We start from the raw sequence: 25,855 nt of genomic DNA, 5'->3' as shown, positions 1-25,855 counted from the left end.
TTTTGCTGCACTCACAAATTTCAGTTATAGCAGATGCAACTCATAATGGGTCAAGAAGGGGCCGGTGCTGCACTTATTGCCCTACTTCCAAAAGTTACTCCAGTTTTAAAGAGAGAGTGTCCATATTAAAATACTGTCAGCCTCAGGGAAATAAAACAAACAAAAAAAAGCTAAAAGCAAATTTCCAGCAAAAATATATTAAAGCTGTCTGCTGTTTTTCCTGCCCCTATGCTTATTCAAGAGGTTCTGAAGTTTGAGCATAAAAATAAAAATAAAAATTGGAAATACAGACTTTGGAGCAGATGGTCAAAATCTAAGAAAATGTATACCATATTCCTCATATCCCAAACAAAATCTGATAGTGTATAGTCACTTCGCTCAGTGAAAGTGAGGAGAGCCCCCACAAGCCAAGGCTGCATCCACAGTTCAGAAATAATGTAGTTTGACACAACTTTAACTGTCATGATCCAATGCTATGGAATTTTGGAAATTTTAGTTTTGTGAGACATTTAGCCTCCTCTGTCAGAATCCTCTGATGCCATTACAAACTACAAATCCCAAAATCCCAGAGGATGGAGCCATGACAGTTAAAGCATTTTAAACTGGATTATTTCTGTAGTGTGGATGCAACCCAAGTCAATTATCTCTTCACTGATTGAATCCAATCCATAGAATATGATAGGTGCTTAATTAGCATGAAATCAGTAGGAGCTGTGGCCAGCCTAAATCCCCATTATTTCAGCAGGCCTTAAAAGTGTAAATAATGTTTAATCTAATTTGCCATAGAGCAAAAGCGCAAAACCTCTAAGAGCATTACCTTTTGTACAGTTTTATTGTGAAATTTTACTCCAGAAGATGTATAAGAAGAGGGGTGTGAGCGCCTAACTAGATGGATTAAGTTAGGAAAACAAAGGAGAGAACATATTTTTGTTATTTAGCATGTTGTATCTGTATGGCTGTTCATATTGCAGCAGGGTATAAAGGGTGGTTTAGGGGGTGTGACAGAGGCAACACTCCTTGACAGCTTTAATGTAATGCCACAGCTGTGTTTGCGGCATTTCCTTGGCTGACTTCTGGAGGCTTTTGTTTCTGGATGGAATGGAAGTAAGAAGAACCATTCTGCCTTTCTCTCTGGCCAAGGTTTTGTGTTTCACCATACAGATATAACTCAGTTAACAATGTAGACAGGTTCCTTCACATCACTTCTTTAACAGAAACCTTGGCACCAGAGGCCGAAATAACAAGGAAAGAATTAGGATAGGTTCCTACAGCATAAAAAAAAGAAAAGCTTCATCATGTTTCAGCAATGCCCTCCCTCCCCAAATCCTAACATTTCGCATTATGCACACGTGAAGTAAAACAACCAGGTCAGATAAGCTGTACATAATTAGACAAAAACACATGATACGTTCTAGAGATCACATGAGGGCTACTTCCAAAGTGCTTTTTTTTTCTTTCATCAGCCTACACTTTTGTTATGATTTCTGTTTTGGTGGCTGTACAGATCTGGGCTAATGTGCTAGATATCATTGGTAAAGCATTGCTCTCCTGGTTGCCTCTGAGCTGATGTTCGTGCATGTTCAGTACAGGATTCTGGAGGCAGCTGCTGTTTACCTTACCTGTTGTAGGCAGGCACACAGCTATAGATTGATTGACTGAAGTCGAATCCCACACTTTTCCAACTCAAGCATTGATTGCATTGTTTATTGCAGACAAATTTCTGAAACCTGACATCAAAATGTTAAATATAGCAAGACATTAGACTATTGGAATGTGTTTTTTTCCCCACAGCATGTAAAAGTTACTTTTTGGGCTACCAGAATTCCCCAGTAAACATGGCCAATGACTGTGAGATTCTGTTCTTTATGGAGAGAGAGAATTTTCCCAAGTTCCATTCTCTTTTTTAACTAGAATCCACAGATTGACTAACCAGAACCAAATGTAAAAATACATGCATTTTTCTCTGCCCTCCTCTTCATAAATAAAAAGGGTTTTTTTTAGTGTGTTGTTCCTCTGTAATACTACTGGGTGAGATGAAGTCAAAGGGTCTGATATCCATTTATATTTTCTCCTCAGCACTACAAGTTGGATATAGACTTGTAAACATAATCACAGAAAGGTTAACGGGGCAGCTCAAGGTCACATAATAAGCAAAAGACACAGCCAAGAAATAGCAAGACTTCTTGGGTGCCCTTATATGTTAAAACTGTAGTGTTGGGGGCTGCTTGCTCTGATTTCTTCTCACAATTCCTCTCTCATTTTTAAAAAAACTAGCACTGGCCAAGTGAAACTTCCTACTCACTTGTTGGTCAATCAGTGATTGCAGGGTTTTTTTAATATTACAGGAGCAATATTTGATAGAGGTCACAAAAAGCACGTATCAGGATTATTGCTTTTAGGTAAAGAGGGTTTTTCAGCTGTAGCTCACTACAGCCCTAGTCACTCATTTTCAAAGCGATCTGAATCAACCCATGGAGTGGAGGGGCTTTGTTTCTTCTATGTCCACTGCCAGTGCTTTTCTCCTTTAGACAGGGAACAGTCTGAAAAGAAAAGCCATCCTATCCACAGAGGTGTGAAAAACTGGGATTTCTAGTTGCATGGAGAGCATCCACATCTAGGGGAACTCCCCTGTTCACACTTGTGAGAGCAGTGGGGCTGAAGAGAAGAGGGTAAGGCTAGCATGCTCCCCTCTTCACATGTTCTTTCAAAATGCTTTGTAAACAAGTGGATAGGTCTGCAATTATGGTTTAATGCTGCATTCTTTAATTTAATGATTTCACCCAAGTACCCGGGGGGGGGGGGCTTTTTCAAATTTTGCTCAACAGCCTTTAGACAACAATTATAAAAAAGTTGTATGGTTGATAACATTTATTGAAGATACAAAGCTGTTAGTGACAAAATCTGCGGTTAATTTGTTAACTGATTTCCTGCTCACCAACTTCTAAAACAATACACAATACTCACACAATACACAGTACAACTGAGAAAAGCATTACTCAGAAACAGATTTTTTTAAATGTAAAAGCATAGTTTAAAAACTAAAAGCTATACACAAAAATACTGTCTTTGGCTGGCAGCCAGAAACTCAACAAAGATGACGCTAGCCTGACTTCCTTTAATGTGTTGCCATGTTGTGCCAAGTATGAACAGTGAAGCATAAGCTGCTTCAACAGCATGAATAATTGGTCAATACTCAGACAGTGGCAACCTTTTAGTGGTATGACACATCATTAAAGAAATGGGTGAGAAACTGCATTGATATGGTTTTGCAATAGGACAAAGAGAATTGAAGTTATCTGATGTTCTGCAGCCAGCTCTGTGGGGTTGGTATGCTTTTGCAATAGTGAAAACTGAGAGGTGAGAGGTAGACTTGTTGTTTCCTTGTTCTGCTTTATTCCTGGCTGCTACTGGAAACCATTTTCTCCCACCTCCCTTGAAGGCATGGCCCTGCCACCATCACATAGAGTTCTGTACTTGGTGTACTAGCCTGTCTCATGGTGTTATGAATTATGGAGATAAAATGTAGCCCTCATGCGATGCCCTGAGCTATGTGGAGAAGGATACAACACAGATACTTGAACAGGAAAACAAAAATGGAGTTGTTAGATGTGCCCAAACTATAGCTGGAGGCCACTGCTGTTAGAAGCCAGTATCTGTAGCAGTTGACAAGAGATCATTATATGTATCCATCAGCAGCAGATTCCTGTGTGAAGACAGGAATAAGCAACGATTGCCTTCATCATGGGCCATTGACATATCTGAACTTACTTCACTGAAAGACATATTCATTTAGGCTACCACCAAGAGAATTCCACTTGAGTTTTTATCATTGCTTGTCCACTAGCTGTACTTTTCCTTTACCTTTTAGTTGACACTCTATCATAAGGTCAGCCAGTGTTAGTTCCTGGGGTGTCCTCCCCGCCTGTGTGTTTATATTTTTGTCTCTAAGTATCACTAGTTACATGGTACAAACACCAGGGCTTGGTGTCCAATATGTCCTGTGTTTAATTTTGGAGACTGGCAAAAATATGAAATGGTGCAAGTGTAAGATGAGAGTATGGGTATCTTGAGAGGTTGGAAAGTCAGTTAGTTTCCTGCCTTGCAATTGTTACCTCATCATGTAGGTTAAAGGGACAGCAATATATTAGTGAATGAGAAGAAAAGAATGGGAAACCTCTTCCCATTACACAGGTACGTTGTAACTATTGAAAAATTCATGTGAAAGCAAAGAGGAGCAATTTACTTGTAAACTCTGAAATTTCCACTTAGTACTGGCCTTCTGAGCTAGGGAATGGATATATTTATAATGTTTACATATCTACAGTTGGCCCTCTATATCCACAGATTCTGCATCCATAGATTCCACCATCCATGGCTTGAAAATATCCTCCCTCAAAAAATCCAAAAAGCAAACCTTGATTTTCCCATTTTAAATAAGGGTGACCATTTTACTATGCCACTGTATATATTGGGACTTGAACGTCCATGGATTTTGGTATCCATAGGGGTTCCCGGAACCAAACCCAGCAGATACCAAGGGTCCACTGTCCTTCCGTCTGTCCATCCGTTATCATATACCATTATATTTAAAGGTATATGATAGCAACATGAAATATATACAGTTATGAGGATGAAGTGGGCATGTATGCCACCTTCAGCTCATTGCCGGAGAGGCAGGAAATAAACACAACCAGTAAATATGTAAATATATTGTAATTACCATATGCAAATAAAGAATAGCTATTCTTTCCAATAGGTCACAGCTTTTCAAGTGAGTTTGGGGAATTTGAGTGATGGAAGGGGAGAATGCTTGCAGGACTGAGATGTGCAAAGGATTGCATTGAAGCAATTAGCATTTTTATCTAGATTATTTTCTCCCTATATTTGTTCAGTTAAATGAACATTGTGACACTGGTAACTTTGGAAAGAATTGTGTGAAGAAGTGTTGATATTTTACAATGGAGAACAGTGGTTTTCTGGCTGTGTTCCAGTAAACATGTGGATTTCTTGAAGGCTTAACAGGGATAGCATGGCTGTGACAGCTAAGAAAGACAACCAAAGCTTAGTGACTGAGCACATGTTTTGTATGAAGAGAGTCCCAGATTTCAGTCTGTAGCATGTGCAGTTTAGAAGTGTCTCTATTTTATTGTGTTTTGATCTTAAGTTTCTGTTTCAACTGGCATTTTTATTTTGGGGGGGTTTCCATGTGAAGTTTTTGTTAGTGGGAGCAAGCTAGTACACCTATACTTAGCATGTCTCTGAGAATTTAGCTAAAAATCCCTAACACCTTAGTGTATAAAAACGGGCAATAAATTATGTTGTATGTTGGTGTGGTTCCCTTTTTATTCCTATGGCATCTCAGTGAGACAGTGGCTGGGCTACCCAGTGATCTTCATAGCTGAGTGGGACTTTGAATTAATGTGGCCTTAATTCCATGCAGAGACCTGATGTGTACTTGCTCAGCTCAGTTTCCTTTTAAAAATAACCTTTTAGTCAGCTTCATCTCATTTACAAACATAACAACATTGCTGAGAACTAGGAAACAGACAACAACCCAAAGTGCTGTGGAGAAAATAGGAATATCCACTGGGGAAATGTTGTTGTGTTCACTACTGTGGGATTTACTGTACTTCCTCCCAAATTGTTTGCGACACTACCTTTGGTGAATACAGCTGTTTCAGCAGCCCTAACAGACAATGAGCCAAGGATTGTGATGCAACATTATCTTGGGATCAGCAAAGGCTGAAAACAGGCCTATTTCAGGGTAGAAATGGGGATTAGAAGGAAGAAAGATGGCTATTATATAAGTTTCTCCTTGCATTAAAGATGGCTAGCTATTGTAAACTTTGTCTGCATGGCAGTGTTGCATGACATTGTTGGTCACATTACACACCATTTATGTGCTTTCTTTGATTCATCATCTGTAACTCTTCTACATGTGGCATGCCATAACAGCTGGTTGGGGGTATGAGCAGAACGGATGGCCTTGCGTTCGTAAGTTGTTTGTACAGTAATTTGGCAGTTTCCTCTGAGATATACTGAGAACAAAATTCCAGCAGTGATCCAGATGACCTAGGTTGTCTACAGAGACAGATAAAGAAATGGTTCAGAATCTGTTGAGTGCTGCTGGGATTTTGATTCCTAGAAACAGGAGGAGTAACACTGTCCCGTCTCTGAAGGAATAACTGTGTAAAATTTGGAAAGCTGAAGAAATGAGCCTTTTAACAGTGTATAGGCTGGCCTCCGTATTCTCGGGTTTGCCAACCGTGGATCTGAACATCTGTAAATCGCAAACACCACTGTTTCCAGTGGCTGTGCATGTATGCAGCCGTGCTATCTGGTTCTTGCACGTCACACTGTCATTAGGAAGAACAGGACATGAGGATCCATGTTTTTGTGTATCTCTGGGGGGAGGGTCAGGAATGGATTCCCCATTGATATGGTGGTCTGACTGTATTCATGTAAGAGACAGTGGACAAAAGACTACCTGATTTTCCAATATGTAATACTTTTTATTGAGCCGAGGAAGTGTCAAACTGCATTAATTCTGCAATGTAGATGCCGCCTCAGTGTGCAGCTGCTACAAGAAAAGGCAAATTCCCTGTTGCACATAACCAGAAAATCAGTCAAAATATATTTGGCAATATTGCATTGCCTTTTTTTAAATCTGTGCTGTGGTCATACTTGGAATACTGTAAACAGTCCAGGTCATCACACTTGGAAAATGCTGTTGTTCACCCTGGTTGATGACTTTCTTTGAGTGACAGGTGCAGAGAGTGTTCCCTTGTTAAATTTCCCTGCCCTCTTGTTGCCTTTCAGTATCGTTGAGCATGATATCCTCCTGGAACAGCTCAGTGGGTTGGATGTAGGAGGTACTGTATCTCTATCAGTCTAGTTGTTGTACTCCTGCTTTCAAGGCTGTTATCGGAGTGCATCATTGGGAGATTTCTCTTCAGCTCTTTGGCAATTATACTCTGGGATTCCTAAATCCATTTGTATAGTCAGATTTAAGAAAACCAGGAGTGGGTGTCTGGCAACCTCTTGTGTATGGGTATGTGTGTATGTAAGCATTTTTGGCAGTCTTAGTAGTGCAATATTTTCCACTGGGCCTTCTGCAATGTCCCACCCATGGTTTGAGGATGCACACTACTGTGTGATAACCTTCAGAAAAACACTGTGGGGACAGGGAGAGAATAAGGACAGGTAGCTTACCTGTAACTGTAGGTCTTTGAGTGGTCATCTGCAAATCCATACAAATAGGTTATTCTGCGCCTGTGCAGCATTTCCGGATCCTAATGGAATCGCTAGGGAAGACTTTTTGGCGGTAGTTCCGCCCACCCTTTATATAGGCAGGAGGTCTTCCCGCCCTTTCTCAGTTCTAAAAAAGAGCAGACAAGGAATAGAGAAGGACATGACAGAGGGAAGGATGGGCAGGATTTGTGTGAATTCGCAGATGACCACTCAAAGAACTACAGTTACAGGTAAGCACCCTGTCCTCCTCCTTCGTGGTCTCTGCGAAGCACACAAATGGGTTAGACTGGCAAGCTTTTCCCATGATGGAGGAAGGAGTGTCCTGGCAATAAACAATTATGAAACCAGAAACAATGTGAGTGTCATGTTTGACAGGTGCCAACTAACCTTAGTGTGTTCCGGAAAGGAGAACAGCTCTGCCAAAGGCTGCTTCACGTCGGTGTCTAGTATCACGACTGTAGTGTTTGATAAAGGTCAGAGGTTGTGACCATACCGCAGCCTTGCAAATGTCCTCCAAGGGAATTCTGGAGAGGAAGGCTGAAGATGAAGCTACCGCCCTGGTGGAGTGGGCTCAAATTCGAGCAGGCTGAGTCTTCCCAAAAATCTCGTAAGAGAGAAGGATTGTGGAAGACACCCATTTGGAGAAACGTTGAGGTGTGACTGGAAGCCCCATTTTGGAGTTGGAATAGCAGATGAAGAGTCTGGTGCAGGGGTAGGCAACCTTTTTGAGCTGGGGGCCGGGTTGCTGTCCCTCAAACAACTGGGGGGCCGAAGCCGGAGGGTGGAGCTTCCACCCTCTGGGGTCGGGGCCGCATGCCGGGGGTAGAGCTACATGCCGGGGGCAGAGCTTCCACCCTCCGGGGGCCAGGCCTCCTCCTCTTTGTCGGCCCCTGACGGGGCCCCAGGCCCTGTCAGAGGTCAGGAAAGAGCTGGCGGGGGCTGCCAGCGGTGGAGGCCTCCCCCTCTTTGACAGCCCCTGACGGGGCCCCAGGGCCCGTCAGAGGCCGCCAATGCTGGAGGCCTCCTCTGGCAAAAAAGCCGGTGGGGGCCGCCAGTGCTGGAGGCCTCCCCCTCTTTGCCAGCCCCTGACGGGGCCCCAGGCCCCATCAGAGGCCGGCAAAAAAGCTGGCAGGGGCCGCCAGTGCTGGAGGCCTCCTCCTCTTTGCCAGCCCCTAACGGGGCCCTAGGCCCCATCAGAGGCCGGCAAAAATGTCCTAGAGGCCCGCTGCCGCTGCCGGAGCCCTCTTGGAGGGCCCTGGCAATGGCAGCGGGCCTCCCAGAGGCCTGCTGCCGCCGTCAGAGCCCTGCAGCAGGGCCCCGGCGACCACAACGGGCCTCCTAGAGGCCCGCTGCAGCCGCCGGAGCCCTATTCGAGGGCTCCGGCGGCTGCAGCGGGCCTGCTAGAGGCTGCCGCCAATGGCAGCGAAGTCTTGCATGACCTTTCCTGTGGTCGCACGAGACTTTGCCTCTAGGCCGCCACCATTTTTTTTTCAAAATGGCAGCGAAGTCTTGTGCAGCCACGGAAAAGGTTGCGCGAGACTTTGCCGCCATTTTGAGAAATAAAATGGCGGTGCCCGGAGCAGCGAAAAGCCGCAATTGGCGGCGGCGGCAGGAGTTAGCAGGGGCCGGCTGAAAGGCCTTCATGGGCCGCATTCGGCCCACGGGCCAGAGGTTGCCAACCCCTGGTCTGGGGGAATGACGATAGGACGCAGTCTTGTCGAGGTAGAAGGCTAGCATCCGCCTGACATCAAAGGAGTGGAGTTGGTGCTTGGTGTTGGGGGTCGGGTTCAGTGCTAGTGTCGGCAGGAGGATGTCCTGGCTGAAATGAATAGCAGACACAACTTTTGGTAGAACGGAGATGTCCAGACAGAGGATGACTTTGTCCTTGAAAAAATTCAGATATGGAGCATCCGTACGGAGGGCACAGCGTTCACTGGCACGGCGTGCTGAGGTGATAGCTACCAGAAAGGCTGTCTTCCAAGTGAGGAGCCTGAGGTCACAGAAAGCCAAAGGTTCGAAGGATGAGGTAGCTAGTGCTGCTAAGACGAGCTGGAGGTCCCAAGTAGGAATCGGTCTCAGATTGGCAAGGCCAATCTTCAGAGACATATGCTAGCCACAGATGCTGGCGAAACGTCAGGAAGAAGCTCTTCTAGAACATGGCCACATAGCCCGAAAAACCCACAAATAACTATGGACAGTATTTAATTTCTGTCTTGCCACCACTGATACATCTATTCTGTACAACCTACATGTCTTTTTCAGCAGTGATGGACAACATGTGGCCCTCCAGATGTTAATTTCATAACTCCCATAATTTCTTACTGTTGATTGTGCTGGCTGGGGTTTGTGGGAGGTATACTCTTAACATCTGAAGAGCCCATCCCTGTTTTACAGACAGTTCACACAACAAAACTTGAAACTTGTTTTTATTGGTGCTCAGTGTGTGAGAACTAAAAACATTATGTGACTCATGCGGCATCTTCAGACACTTGAGCTTGGAATTTTTTATGACATAAGTAGGCCTAGAAGGAGACGTTGGTAAGGCTGCAGTTGAAAGCAGCAACCCTTTTTCCTCCCTGCCTCATGCCTGTCATCTAGTTACAGAATGCTGTGGGGTGATGGTTCAAATAATTTCAAAAGCATTATGCTTTAAAGGTATTGTGCATTAATTACTCTTTTTAAAGCTCCTGTAATATTTATCCACTGTGGCATATCATAAGGATAACCTTTAAATCCAGTTGGTGCTCAGTGTTCATTGCAAAGAAATGTAGCCCCTGAACAATATATAATAAATTCAGGTATCATGTTTCTTATTAGAAGCAATACAGTGTTATTTTATTTCAGGTTATGTGTGTGTATTGAGAGAAAAGCCATCAACACACTTGCTTACTTATGTGATGGTGATGCAAGAACTGGATTGAATGGACTCCAGATGGCAGTTCAGGCCACATCAATGAAACTCTCCCATCAGAGTAGTACTGATGACTCTTCCACTCAAGGGTTGATCATCACAGAAGATCACGTGAAAGAAGGTCTCCAGCGGTCCCATATTCTCTATGATCGAGCTGGTGAGTGCCTGATAGAGCAGCCTATACAGCAGTTCTGTGACTGAGCCAAGATACCCAATTCAACTGTTCAGTTTTGCATGATGTATTTAGTGTATTTTCTCTGCCAAGGGAAATCACAGAACAGGTACCCATGCACATTGCAACCCAAACAAAACATTAACCTTAAGATGCTGTCAGAGTATCATTTACTATTTTTAGTATTTTTTACTGTAACTCGCCTTGATGCGCAGGGAGAGGTGGTCTAAAAAAATTGTTGTTGTTGTTGTTGTTATTAAAATAGTTTTTTGTTGTTGTTAAATAATTTCTCTCTCTGAAAGAAAGAAGGGCTTTGGACTTAATGGTTTGAACTCAGTTTCATAGTTCAACCCCCCCTCCATCTCCCCTCCTTTATTCCAGCACAGGCTTCCGTCCAAAACACACTGCAGAAATAATCCAGTTTGAGACCACTTTAACCACCTTGGCTCAATGCTAGGGAATTATGGGAACTATAGTTTTGAGAGACATTTAGCCTTCTATGTCAGAGAGCTCTGGTGCCACAATAAACTGTGGATCCATACAGACAGGCCAAAATAAAACTGCTTCGAGTCACTTTGGAGGTATGCTGTTTAAATGACACATGCATCTTAAGAGGCCAGAAGCTGCGCCAAAGCTATGCTCCAGTCCTTAGGACTGGAACGTGTCTTTGGCACAGCTTCTGGCCTCCTAGGATGCATGCATCATTTAAAACCATACCTCGAAAGTGACCCAAAGTAGCTTTATTTTGGCCTGTCTGTATGGGCCCTATAATTCCCTAACACCCAGGACAGTTAAAGTGGTCTCAAACTGGATTATTTATGCAGTGTGGTTTAGACCATAGGTAAAAGTTCAGAAGTGTCTGCTTCTTGCTTTCAGCATATTATAATGTATCATTTCTTCTGAACTGGAAAAGCTTCATAATTTAAAAGCATAGTTGAAGCAATTCAGGATCTTATATTACTATTTGATACTGGCTTGTTTTGAACAAACCATAGTTAAGATTAAGTAACTGCTCGGATGGCATGAAAACCTTAATTTTTTAAAAAAAAACTTGAAAGGTGCTCCACAGGATTGGGAACACATGAGCCTGTTGTGCTCAGGCATTTGTTTCATTTGGAGATTATGCTGAACTGTGGTTTATTGTGATGGAAGTGAGCCTAGTTTTTTTCTACTGAAATCTTTTTATTTAGATAGAATGTATGCCAACATTTCTTTCAAAAGGGGTTACAATATGTAGCAATGAACACAATGATAATAGCACAATAAAACAGCACATACATTAAAATAATACAACAGAAAGCCAAACATTAAAATGTAATATTTCTCTTCACCTTCTAATAACCCAAAAGGCTTTACTGGGAGGTAAGATAGCTGTTGCTCTCAGAAGACTATAACTAGGTCCACTTCTTCCTCAACTTAACCTGGCAGGCTTCTTCATTGCCTCCTGCAACTGTTCCAACAATAGGTGTGAAAAATGTGAGGAAGCTGTACTGTGCTGTGCAGAAGGAGATTGGCAGTGAACATGCTGTGAACTCCATGATGTTGTCTCAAAGGGAACAATTTTTAAAGGTATAGGATAACACATACCAGGTCTCCCTAGAGATGGTGTGGCAAGTGAATAAAATGTCTTTGTTCGTGACTAAGAATAGCTGGTGGTCTTTTCTGTGTTGCCCCAAGAGCATTTTCTTTTCTTTTTTTTCAAAAAATTTTTTATTACATTAAAAAAACAAGCAGAATACAACTACACACATTACATTAAAAAACATACATAAAACATAAACAAATCCACAAAATTTAAAGAAGACTTCCAAAATCCAAAGTGGTAGCTATTTCAGTTACCTAGGTGTTTGGCTGTTTAAACGATCTCCTATTGATAACAAAGAGAAAAAAGAAAAAATTAGTTATCACCTCTACGATGCGATTCAGAATAAAACTTATATTTGCTAACCTGAAGATAATAATCTTGCATATTACGTCCATGATTTAATCAGTACTCTATTTTCTCTTTCTCTTTTCTATCTATATACAGTACGGTGCTCCATACAAAATAGTTAAAATAAGATATTATTTACATAACATCCATATATTTTAAAAAACTTTTATTCTAATGCACCACACTTTATATATATTCTCAGTATCTATCATGTTATCTAGTTCTACACTCTCTTGTTATTTTGACTTCCTCTTGGTGTTATTTGGATTTCTGTTCACAAAAGTTTTCCAAGTATTTCTGTACCGGGTGCCCCAAGAGCATTTTCAAAAATGCATTATGACAGAAAAATGAACCATTTTAAAAATATACAGTAATTAATGTGAAGAGGATGTGTGTGTCTTTGTGTGCAATTTCTTCTGTTTTAATTATTTTGTAATGTTCCAAGCAAACATCTGTTTTCTTTCCTTGTACTGGTTAGTACAATCTCAAAAGATCAAATGATAAGGCTTTTCCCCATCTGGACCTTTTCAGTCTACAGCTAGGATTGGCATGTGAGATGTGTATGTATGCTTGAATGCCTCCCTCTATACATATGTGTGAAAGGGCAATATTCCTCCAGCTGCTGTACATACATAGTCCCCAGAGAGCTGCATCTCATACGTCAGAAGAAATGGGGTGTGCCTCCATGAACCTTCCTGCTTTAGCAAATCTTTTCATCCTAAAAGGGCCTTAGGATTCTGTTATTTAACTGAGGGATGGGGCACTGGCTGGGATCACTGTGTGTAGAAAACTAGAATGTCAAGCAAGGGATACAGCCTTGCCTTTTCCCTTCTGTGCTACTTTTCTCAGTGCAGAGAATTTTTGACATCATAGTACATTCAGACATTTGTACATGGATACATGCACTTCATATTTTTTATTCTGCCGAGTGCAGCCTTTGAAGTACTTTGTACAATCTTGGAGTTAGCTTTGGCCAGACTTTTCTTGAGTAAAGAAAACAGAGATCTGAGAGTCATAATTAGTTTATTCCTCTACAAGTGGGTTATCACCACAGCCCTATTCAGTCATTCTGAAGTGCAACTGCTGAGGGCAGTAGGAAATGAGGAAGACTACATTATATGGGAATTGATTCAATCAAGGAAGCCATGACCCTGAGTCTACAGAACCTGAGCAGAGCAGTTGATGAACAGGGGCTCTTGGAGTTCTGTCATTCATTCATGGGATTGCCATTAAGTCAAAGTCAACTAAAGAGCAACAAGGGTTGGGTGACTTATTTGCCAGATATTGCTGGACTTAATATCCATTTTCCCTCTCCATTGGTTGCACTGGCTGCAGCTGCTGTAAGCTGCAGTCTGAAGACATCTATAGAGGAACACAAGTTATCTTTTCTTGAGTATCACCAATACTGCTTCTCCTTCCCCACCTTTTTGTGCAGGAAAGTTCTGATGATGGGCAATTGTAAATAAGTTTGACTGAGCTTAGCTGTATCCCTCAGTGGCCTTGGGCTATCATCATTCTTGATCATGAAGATGATTGGAACTTCATTCAGACAAACAAGCTTAGAGTTATCCTTCTGAACATCCCAGTTCAACATGGCAGAGCCCCTCAGTCTCTCCATGAACAAAATTCAGAATGCTTGAATAGGATCAATGTTTCCTCATTTCTGCCAAAAAGCAGGAATAAAGCTGAAGTAAGATCAGAACATTAGTTTTGTTATGGACTATATGTGGGATGTGAATTCTTAAGAGCTACTGTTTGTATTCCTTAAATTCTGATTTTCACATTTGGAGGCTTCTTGGAGAGATGCCATTAGCATGGCTCATGGAAAACCATTTCACCATTATTTGTTCACTGATGCCTAGTACTTAGTAAAACCTCTCATTCATATTAAATCTTTTGCTGCTGATACCATTGTTTTGTTTTTTAAATTATTTTGGAATCATTTAGAGTTCTAGTTATGTGCAAACTCTAGCTTTGTTTACACCCCTCACACTCCACATCAATATTGCCATTCAAATAAATCTTTTATAGATTTTTTTAATAATTCCTTTTATTTTTGGCAGTCCTTTTTAAGGAAATGAATTTTTTAATTTGCTGATGTCAGTCTGCTTGCGTATGACTGTGTACGAGGATTCCTAATTTGATACCAGCTCTGGCTAAATTCGTGACTTGGCACGATTATGCATCGCAAACACTAGCCATTTATGTCTGTCTTTGCGGTGGAGATGGGAATTGGAGATTGCGCTTTGAAGATTAGATTTGTCTCCTTACATTTAACTGGTTATGTGCTCGTACTTAATTGGTCGAACAAATGCACTTCGTGAGATTTATTTTCAGTGCTAACCTTTATTCTGTCTTGGAAATGCTGTTACTTAATTTCTTTTTATCAATAAAGAATCAGAGCACCAGACCCTATGATTAAAACACATGTTGTGATGAGAGAGATGAGTTTTCAAACTTTCTGCAAAATAGAACTCTACCGAAAATGATTAACTCTTCCCTTTATAAACAATGAAACATAATATCAAAAGTTTTCTCCCCACTAATTGAGATTTTGAAACTTTTTCTACATTTTCATTGTTTTTTTCATCAAAGTTACAGTGACTTGGTAAACTTTATTTTCCTTCAAAAATATAATTTGCACCACAAATGTGTTTTGTTGAAAATATATTTTTTTCACAAAGCATCATTATATTTTGCACAGTGCCACATCCTCGTGGAGAAAAATGTATTTTCCACAAAATGAAATGGTTTTTATACAAATAAATTTTTATACAAACAAGTCCCAAAATTTGAAAAAGCCATACAGTAGTGTATTAAAACTTGAGATACCCTATCTCTTTGAGGAGAAAAAAAAATCACAAATATGCTATACATTACTATTACCAACACACTTCCACATATTATTCAGGTGAAGAGTGGTCCTTTGGCTGGCACTGTGAGTGGAAGTGTGATGATTAAAAATAGTTTTATTTTCCTGTTTTGTATATATGCCTTTATGCATGGCACAAAAGCTAATTGAAAACTGAGTCCATTTAAATCAGTTTGTCCTTTAAGAATGATCATTAGTGTCCCTTCATGTACCAGAGGAAAGGAAGATGTGACCCTCCTGATGTAGCTGGACTACATTCTCACCAGAGTGCTTGGTCTACATAAAACAATTCAGATGATATACAAGTTGAGTATTTCTTATCTGAAATTCTGAAATACAAAATACTCCAGACTCCAAAACTCGTGTCATGAGTGGCTAAGTTAGTGACATCTCTTGTGTAGACTTGAGTCCCATCTCCAAAATATCTCATTATGTATTTGCAACTATTCTAAAATTTGAAAAATCCCAAACACTTCTGAACCCAAGCATTTTGAATAAGGGATGTCCAACCTATACTTAAATGAGTTCAATTTCAAATGGCATAGCTCAGTGACACAGAACACGTGCTTTTCATTAAAGCAATGGTTCCCAAACTTTAGTCTCCCAAATATTTTGGACTTCAGCTCCCAGAATTCCTAACTGTTGGTCAAGTTCGCTTGAGCTTGTGGGAGCTGAAGTTCAAAACACCTGGAGGTTTAGGAACCACTGCATTAAAAAGTTCAGTTCCTTGCATTTCCAGTAAAACGTGTTTTTTTGCTCAGGAGGCCTGAATGTTATTACACTGAGGGAGCCAGCGTAGAAACCACTGTGCTAGATGAGCCAATAGTCTGGCTCTGCAGAAGGCAATTCCACATCTTTACTTGTTCACAACAGTAACTTCCAGAGAGATGGAGGGATTTCAACCCTTTCCACATGAGCCAGAATTCTCTTTAGGGTGGCCAGCTTTTGTAATATCCTAGCTCTTTAAAAAAGTGATTGATTTATAAAAATTAGTACCGGACACTCTTTATGGAGACAAATTGCAGATCAAACATCTAAAGATAGACATGTTCCTAGCATCCCCAATCAATTTGCAAAATCTAGTTCTTTCAAAAGACACATAGGGCTGGTTATCTAAAATGCATTTTAAGAGAAGCATTATGGGGCTGCAAAAAGGGCTTTGTCATAGCAGGAGCTTTTCTGACCTGTATCCCACTTGAATTGGGTTATAATACACTGAAGCTTCTACAGCACCAAATTTCTTAGGTTTTAAGATGCCATAAGTAGGGTTGTAAATTTTGGAATATTTCAGCTTCACATGCAACAGCAAAAGGGACTACATGAAGCCATTTCGTTTTTTAAAAACTTAATAAAACATTCATCACAACACTAGTTGATTTCTTTCAAAAGAATAGGTCTCATAATTGCAAAATAAAATAATAAGTATTGGAAAAAAGAGCAGTAAATACTAGGGAATTAGAAACAAAGGAAGCACATTTGAGCCTTTGTATCAGTTTCCACCTTTTGCGTCCTTACTCTTGAATCAAGGGGTTTTTTTTTTTAAAATATAAAAAATACCTGCAAAATGGCTGTGCATTCACCATGTTACTGAAAAAGAGAGGTTTGTTATATTATTGCCTATAAGCTTTAATATTCAGGGTTGATTTTTTTCAAATTATTATGCAGTCTCATATTGCCTATAAAGCTTATCATGAATTTAAAAATATTTCCAAAGCTTATTATAATATTGTTTAATTATTTTTTAACTTTTTAAGACTAATATTTTACCTAAACCTTTTTTCAATTTATTGCACCTTGAATCTCATCTTGGGAGAAAGGCAGGATATAAATTTAATCAGTCAGTCAGTCAATCAATCAATAATGCATTTTGAAATATTTGTTTATTGAAGTACTTCCTTTTGCAAATACAAAGCAGATAAAAAGCAGTTAAAACATTATTTAAAAACAAATCAAAGCAGTGCATTAAAACCCACTTTTAAACATGCACCCCATCCAGTCAAAACACTTGCAACAGCCAGCCTTAGTTTTAGGGACTAAAGAAAGTACAGTTACTGCACCTTACAAAAAGCTGAAAGGGGATGGAGCCAGCCTAAAAAGGGACTTAGTAGTGTTCTTGAGATGATCCAGTAAACAAAGTCCATTCAATCTGAAGTCTTGAGACTTTTTAAATAAACAGTGTGCCTAGCCCACACAGGAAATATCCAGGGGAAAAAGTTTGCTGTCTTACCAACGTACACAGTACGAGACTCATTCAGCAAAAGGTTTCAGCTTTCATCTTCCCATCTCCTATTTAAAAGCTTGCCTGGATGTGTGTGTAGGAGATACTAAAGTCCATACAATTATTGCTATTTAGAAAAATAAAATTGAGGTGGCACCAATATATAGCATTAAGAGCCCTGCTCACCTTTTATTGCTGAGAAGACAAGCACTGATTTGCTGAAACTCCTTGAAAATGTCTTTAAGATTTTAAAAATCTTTAGTGGCTGACTGCAACCTTCTTCAGCAGATGCATGATTTGGAACTTTTAAGTGGTGAACATGTGAAGGGAGATGTGAGAATATTTCCAAACAAAGCCCTTTATCCACAGGTCTCTGCCAAAAATGAGGCCATTTTCTGCTCTTGCAAGTATGCCTATATCTTGTGTGTCTGTGTGTCACTGTGATTGTCAATACAACATGTGTTTTCCTATCATGTTTTTTCTCCTGTTGAATACTTGAAAGAAACTTAGTGGATTATCACACTGAGCAGAAACAATGCCAGCTGGAAAAGATAGGCTATGCTTGCCTTTTCAAATATTTAAAAGCCATCTTGGTTTTTTAAGAGACCAGGCGACGCCATTCCCAAGGGTATGACGAGCCTCCCAGCTGCCTGGTTTATTGCCGCCAGCTCAAGTTGAAAGTCTGAATGCTGTGACAGAGCAGAGACATGCTGTTTATATTGGCCTGATATTGATGGCATACCAGTGGGCTCTTTGTGTGGAGCACTATTAAAAATAGCTGTCTGCTGGCCTTGTGTGTCTTAGAAGAGACCACCCTTGTGAGGGATGGATGGACCAAACTCACAGGAAATCCTAGTTAAGAGGGACACATGTTTACACATTCCCAAATGAAAATAAAAAAGCTTTTCCTTTTAAAACTAGAGGCAGAACGATGCAGACACAGATATTGTTAAGCATTATTTGCAGGGGACAGTAGCCATGCACATTTTGAGTTCTCATAACAGGAAGCTGTTGTGACCTGCAGGAAAATTGGATAATGGCACATTTTGACACAGTCACTTTGAATGGTGCCCTGTAATTAATATTTTATGAAGATATATGAGAAAAATATGCAGCTGGATGAATATTAGAAGCAGGTGCTTGGTAGCCTCACTTGTTACAAGTGTTCATGAAGCCTACAGAGGCTTGTAAGAGTGCACCTGTTGGTTTCTAGAAACATCAGAGGTGAGGACCTGGAAATGAAAATCAAAACTAAAAAATGAAACAAAAAATCATGTCTCTATATAACATAGTTAAAGTAAATAAACAATTTATAAATTTGTGAAGTTGAAGGCTTTCATGGCCAGCATCCATAGTTTTTTGTGGGTTTTTCGGGCTATGTGGCCATGTTCTAGAAGAGTTTCTTCCTGATATTTTGCCAGCATCTGTGGCTGGCATCTTTTGAGAATGCTTGCCTCGAAAAAGTGGGTATACATATATATACACTGTGTGAGCCTGGGAATGCAGGAGTGATTTGCATGTGTATTATTCTGTTGCTGATGGCAGGCCTCAGGCTGGGAGGCTAATGCAAATGAGAATTAGTGTCTGCTAATTGGTGATCATTATCTGCTGGGAAAGCCCCTGACTCTGAGTGGTTTCCCATTTGCATTTGCTGAGTCCTTATTTTGCTATTCCTCAAAATTTGCTATTTTATTCACTTTAAGGGTTTTAGGGTTTATAAATTGTCTATAAGCCCACCAAATACTGGACCCCTGTATCAACAAGCAGTCTGGGCAAAGGATCCAATAGAAAATTTTATTTTGCATGTAAAAATTCAGGTGTACTAGATGTTTCAAGACATTGATGATGGTTCCAAAATATGTCATTTCCTGGCAACATCAGAATGCAGACATTGAAAGACCAGCAAATTTCATTCAATAGTAAAATAGCAGATTAAGTGTTCTCCATTTTTCTACCAAAGTATTCAACATACATACATATTTAGGCACTCTTGGTTAGTATTGCTTGTCAGCATAAGATCCAGAATTTGATTAATTTACCTTATTAATTGTGTATGTATTGCATGCCTTTTTAAAATACATATATATTGACAGGGTTATGAGATTGTAAATTGGAGAGGCCTCCTGTACATGTAATAGTAGTGTCAGAGAGGGAGTTGGAGGAGGCGTTGCTTCTCACACAGCCAGTTGATAAGCAACATCTGCTGAAATTCCCTATTCTATGCAGCCATCAGAGGTACAGGGACCCTCTCCAGTTTTCACTCTGACAATCCTAATAATTATTACTTTAAAAAAAAAAGATTCTGATTTCCAGGTCCTCACCTTTTGATTTTTAATGGTAGTTTATGAACATCCTGAGGACCCCTGGTTTCCAACCCCTGACTTTGTCCAGCTGTGTCTTCTGTTGCAAGGAAGACATATACATAATAATAATAAAATTTATTTATATCCCACCTCTCTGTGCAGCACAACCATTATTTACTTGCTCTGATCATTTAGGGACTGATTCTGAGCTGGAATTATTCTGAAATGAAGCTGTGAAGACTAGTGGCTGTGGAAAGACTATAGAATCATTCTTTAAATCTGTCTAACATAATGGTACCACTTCTTAATAGTAGTTAGAACCACATGTTAATTAGAAGTACTTCCTTTTGTCTTCCCTGAACAGACTGGTGGTCGGCTGCTTTGAACGGTCCAGGATTAATGTGGCCTTCTGTCTGTTTCTAAATAGGTGAGGAACATTACAATTGCATCTCTGCTCTCCATAAATCTATGCGAGGCTCTGATGAAAATGCTTCTCTTTACTGGCTTGCTCGAATGCTTGAAGGTGGTGAGGATCCACTGTATGTGGCAAGGAGGTTGGTGAGGTTTGCAAGTGAAGACATAGGTGGGTAATTCAAGAGAACTATAGTTTTTGTGGGTCTTTTGGGCTATGTGGCCATGTTCTAGAAGAGTTTATTCCTGACGTTTCACCAGCATCTGTGGCTGGCATCTTCAGAGAATGCTGGCCTGGAAGAGAGTGGGTATATATATACTGTCTGACCCTGGTTAAGGAGGAATGGTTCCCATGTTAATCTGTGTATTATTCTGTTGTTGATGGCAGGGCCTCAGGGTGGGAGGATATGCAAAAGAAGATTCTGCTAATTGGTAATCAATTAAAATGTGAGATGTATATGTGTATGTGCTTTCAGCTCATCTGGGGTGACCCCATACATTTTTCATTGGTTTTTCTTAGGCAAGGAATACTCAAGGTGGTTTTGCCAGTGAGCTATGCTACTCTTATTATTTGTCCAGGAGTAAATTACATTGTTTACTGTACTTGCTTTTATGAAGCCTCACTGGATACATATTATGTTTAGCTTTACAGCAGTTCCTTTATACACCACCTCATGAGACTATATTGAGGGTGTTTTGGGGCCACATTCACTAAAACTATGGCCTGTTACAGACTGCCAAAATAAAGTTGCTTCGGGTCTCTTTGGAGGTATGCTATTTAAATGATGCATGGGTCCTAAGAATCCAGAAGCTGCACCAAAGCTGCATTCCAGTGCTTAGGAATGGAGTCTGGCTTTGGTGCGATCTCCGGACTCTTAGGACCCATGCATCATTTAAATAGCATACCTCCAAGGAGACCCGAAGCAGCTTTATTTTGGCAGTCTGTAACAGGCCTTAGTCATAGCAGCAACCACTATGAACATTCCATAGAAAAGTGGGATGTGAATACTTGTGCATCAGCTATTTTGAATTTTCAGATGTACCTGATAGAGATACAGCTCCCCAAATCATTCTATATGTCTAGTTTAGATCTTTGACTGTCTCAATATGCTTCTTCTGTTCTCAGGTCCCAAATGTTAAATCTCATGGATAATTGATGTTCCAATATTTGACCTGAAAATTTCTAAATTTTCGAAATTTCCCTGGAGGAACCAATCCCTGCATATTGTATGCTTTTGTTCTATCATCTGCTTCAGCATATCTTTCTGTTGCATTGCAGTGTACCACTGCCTGCTATATGTGACACAACAGTGTCACACCATACACATGTATATAGACAATTATTACTCTGATAAGGGCCACTTGACTCACTGTGGAATCGCTGTAGGCATTCAGGGGCACTGAGTAACTTTCACTGTAGTTATAGAATGGTGTAATAGAAATACCACAATCATTTAAGGATATGTAGGAACGTGGTAGGATTGGCTAAGCAGGAAAGTAGAATAAATTTTTAAAAAATTAATTTTATATATGCCATGAAGTGGGTGGAAGGGAACAGAGTCAAATCTCTCTGTCTTTGGGACCAAGCAGACCAGTAGCTTGGAGCAAACTCTGATGTCATGGTCCCAAAACCAGCCACCATCGCTGTAGTCCCAAATGGGCCACTGGCAAGGCAGTGCTTTTTTTGCGCTCCTTTAGCTGGTGGCACAACCTGAGCCTGATCCGGGGGGGGGGGGGGGAGTCATCTATATGCCACACTTCTGGATCTGCCAAAGCCGGTGCTTTTGGCCCATATGTTTCAGACCTTTGGCTCCCATATTGGGAGAAAAGTAGAGTAAAGCTGTATCTGCATTGCAAAAATAATCCAGGTTAACACCACTTTAATTGTCATGGCTCAGTACTATGGAATGCTGGGATTTGTAGTTTTGTGAGACATTAGGCTTCTCTGTCAGAGTGTTCTGGTGTCACAGCAAACTACAAACTCCCAGAATGTCATAGCATTGAGCCATGGCATTTAAAGTGGTGTCAACCTGGATTATTTATTTAGTGTGGACACAGGGTAAAAATCAAATAAATTAAAATAATAAAATACTCGGTATTTGAAACTTTTAAAATTATTTCCTGGATATTGCTAACTGGGTTAATAGCAAAATATGAAGGGTCCTAACTCAGTTCAACATAATTCTCTTCACTGAAATATTTATTTTGTTTGATATAATCACTGATAAAGTGAACCAAAGCTGGTTCCAGGTTTTGGGAGATCTGCTCACTGTTGTCATCACTGCTCTTTCAAGTTGTTCTCTCCTTTTGGCCTCTGACTGTAAAGTTGCACAGAAGACAGGGTAAGCAGAGGCTTGAACTTCTCCACCTTGTTCCTTTGTCATTGCTTATTTGCTTACAGAGGACAATTGAATGAGGAATGAAAGAAAGGATGAAAAGCTAGGCCAAGGGGCTCAGGAGTTGGCAGTGAAACACCTACTGAAGAATGGCCCTCTACAAGCATCCAGTGATTCCAAACCCTTATATTAGCCCTCTTGTGAGCATTTTTCCTTAAGACATGAAAGAGATACTGCATGTGACACATTGCTAATGTTAATGAACTTTTTTGTGTTGTTTTTATGTTTTGGTTGTAGGACTGGCAGATCCCTTGGCACTAACTCAAGCTGTTGCTGCTTATCAAGGTTGCCACTTTATTGGAATGCCAGAGTGTGAGGTGAAGTAGTCTATGAATTCATTTCTGGAACAGTTACCCTTTAACTGCTGTTTCTTCCTCCTGCTACTTCTGTTTCCTTCTTCCTGATTCCCTACCTTTCCTTCTTAATAAAGATGCTTTTATATTTAGTATAAATGACGTTATTGCTGGAGCTATTACTTCCTTAGCTTAGATTACAGATTTCAGCTACACATAAAGCTCAATTAAAAAGCAGTCGGAGATGCGACTAGAAGTTTAGACTCTTTACAGAGTCTGGTCTCCTGATAGTACTATTCTTAAGGTTTCTCAGACTCTCAACCACTGCCCTCCCACCATGTTAAGATGTACATACAAGAGAGAGAAGGGAACATTACTTGGTTTGGGCCCCTGTTGTGTATCAACGTAGTGATGACTGTTACAAATAATAACTGATAATTTCAAAGAAATAAAAAATTGAGATAATGTGGTGTTCAAATCTATACTTCTCTTGCTAGACTGCACCCTCTCCAGCTGCAGGGTACAGTAAGCCTTCCACATTTGTTGTGGTTAGGGGCGCAGGACCCCCATGAAAGGGAATAAACACAATTTTTTTTAACCTGAGATAACACCTATCTGGGAATCTTTAGATCCTCTAGCATGACTGTGGTCAACTTTGGGTAGAGTCATGCTGGAGGACCTAGAGATTCCTAGAGAGAACATAGTAATCAATCCATGAATGATCGAACCCACAAAAGTCAAAGCCACAAATATGGAGGACCAATTGTAATTGTATTTTAATGGATTAGCAAACAAAATGGGAAGGAAGGTCCTTGACAGGGACATATTTGTGTATATACCTAGATATACATGTGGATACAGATAAAGTGGAACGTTCTGAAGTGTGATTCCCCTACTGCTGTTTCAGTCTGAAATGGCATTATATGGCTGCTCTTTTCCCACATTTTTGATTCTGAACCTACATACAGTGTCATTATAAACGTTAACAACTTAACAAATGTTAAACCTTAACAACTTAGGGGCTGGACAGATTGGGAGAAAGGGGGAGCAAGGTGCCGCCCCTTTCTGCTTCGGATAGAGACCTTCAGAAAATGCTGAAGCTTCCGGGAGGCCTAAAAAGAACTCGCTCCCCAGTGGATTTTTTTAAGCCGCGCATGGGGCAACATTGGCACACTCGTGCTCTACGATGACATCTGCATGGCACAGCATTGTTTAGGCGCTAGGGTGCACGGTAGGGATGCTGAGCATGTAAATGCTCAGACCCTGCACACCCCTAGTTAGGCCCCAGGGTGGCACAAAGCACCCGTCTGTACAGGCCCTTAGTCTCACTATCAGTTTTCATATCTGTATGTGTGAAAGATACTGTAGAGGGAAGATATTTTCCCCATGCCATTGTCGCATAGTAGCCACAACAATGCAGCCCCTCTAGGACAATAAGGAGCAGGCCAAGTGGGTAACTTATTCATGGATTTTCAAGCTACTCTGAGGCCCTGGTACAGCGAGTTGGTTTTTTGAGTATATAACATATAGTTCTGCCACTAATGGTATTCCAAATAATTTCTGTTGTTGTTGTTTTTTCCCCTTATTTGGTTGTCCAGGTCTTACTAGCACAGTGTGTTGTCTATTTCGCCAGAGCACCAAAGTCTATAGAGGTGTACAGTGCTTATAACAATGTCAAGTCGTGCCTGAGAAACCACCAAGGACCCCTTCCACCAGTTCCTTTGCATTTGAGGAATGCACCTACCAGACTCATGAAAGACCTTGGCTATGGTAAAGGTTATAAATATAACCCTTTGTATAAGGAACCTGTAGAGCAGGAGTACCTGCCTGAAGAACTGAAAGGAACTAATTTTTTTGCACAATAAGGATGTACTACACAGGAACGTTTTTCTCTACCATGCTGCTCACACTTTTGTATTCTCCAGTATTTTCTTACCATTTCAGTTTTATTTTAAAGCCACTCTGTAATCTGAGTTGATAATACTGAATTGCATGTCTCATATTGGCATGTCTTTTGATAGACATGTTCACGATTTGTTAATTAGCAGTCTTCATCTGGCATAAGTTGAACTGTTTGTCTTGGAGAAATAGATTCTCAGATGTTTGGGACACTATGTTGCAAAGTGATGGCTGCAGTCTAGTTTGCAGCTAGATCAACTGAAATCATTGGACTTTAATAACCATATGTGAATCAGATAACATATATTCTTTTTTAAAAAAATACAGGAGCGGACAAGTCTAGATCAAATTAGGCACTTTTAATCAAAATAGATTAAGCAGGCACTTAGTGCTCCATGTATAATCAGTGGGATTAAAAATGCCAAATTTTATTATGACCATATCCTTTGTTAGTAAATTTAATATGATTTGCTCAGAACTGTGAAAAGGGGCTTGGAAAGAAAAATACTACATTTGTGCCTTAAAGTAGAAAACAGTTTTGTCTAATTGTTTTTGATATTTTGAAACTGCTTAAATAAAGTTGATTTAAAAATGTATTGGTATGTATGTGGTTACTGCTGATTCCTTTGTGTGCATCCTGATAATGAGCATATTCCACTGATACTCCAACTTCATATGTTTTCAGTGAGCAATAGCTGGCAATGGGAAGATTCCTCAGGAGCTCCTTGGAAATTGCATGGATTTCAGTCTCATAATCTAATTCTGTTGGGTAGCTGTTACTAGTTGTACTGTGTACCAGAAACACCCAAACAGTATGGTGGGAAAGGTAGTGTGCCTCAACAAGAATAGTTGCATTCTTGTGAACTTAAAGCATGCTTCTGATTGCCCAGTCAAAGGATGGAAAGAATATTTGAAAATATTCCCAAAAAAATGGTTGAAAAATACGTTTTTCGAGCATTGAGAAACCCTGACAAGAAGAATAGTAGACTGACAATAATCCTCAAAGTTTGGGATTTATTCTGTTAAAAATTACATGTGGTTGTTTTGCACAAAAAAAAAAAAAAAAACACCAGCATTTTCTGCATGGGAAGTAATATTTCATTGCAACTTCTGTGTAGTTTTCTGATTTTATGCAGTTGGCCTGCTATATCCATGGATTTTTTTTATCCACAGATTCAACCATCCACAGCTTGAAA

The 25,855-nt window shown here is 40.3% G+C and overlaps 1 protein-coding gene across 2 annotated transcripts in view; it reads left to right on the top strand.

Annotated features, from left to right (window-relative positions):
• Window positions 1-25,209, top strand: part of LOC149316990 (ATPase WRNIP1-like) — a 45,377-nt gene extending 20,168 nt beyond the window's left edge. The window contains exons 4-7 of one of the 2 annotated variants that reach the window (XM_089516635.1): window positions 10,096-10,319; window positions 20,088-20,243; window positions 22,705-22,784; window positions 24,359-25,209. In XM_089516635.1, the coding sequence (XP_089372761.1) occupies window positions 10,096-10,319; window positions 20,088-20,243; window positions 22,705-22,784; window positions 24,359-24,625 (727 nt within the window). In that variant the 3' untranslated portion in view covers window positions 24,626-25,209. The remainder of the gene's footprint in view (window positions 1-10,095; window positions 10,320-20,087; window positions 20,244-22,704; window positions 22,785-24,358) is intronic. The other variant, XM_089516636.1, reaches the window with a different exon arrangement.
• The last annotated feature ends 646 nt before the right edge of the window (window positions 25,210-25,855 follow it).

The sequence above is a fragment of the Sceloporus occidentalis genome, unplaced genomic scaffold (assembly GCF_023333645.1).
Source record: "Sceloporus occidentalis isolate IW3139 unplaced genomic scaffold, rSceOcc1.0.p SCAF_3, whole genome shotgun sequence".
NCBI classification, from domain to species: Eukaryota; Metazoa; Chordata; class Lepidosauria; order Squamata; family Phrynosomatidae; genus Sceloporus; species Sceloporus occidentalis.
The sequence above is the reverse complement of the archived record's forward strand: the minus strand, read 5'-3'. Positions and strand labels throughout refer to the sequence as shown.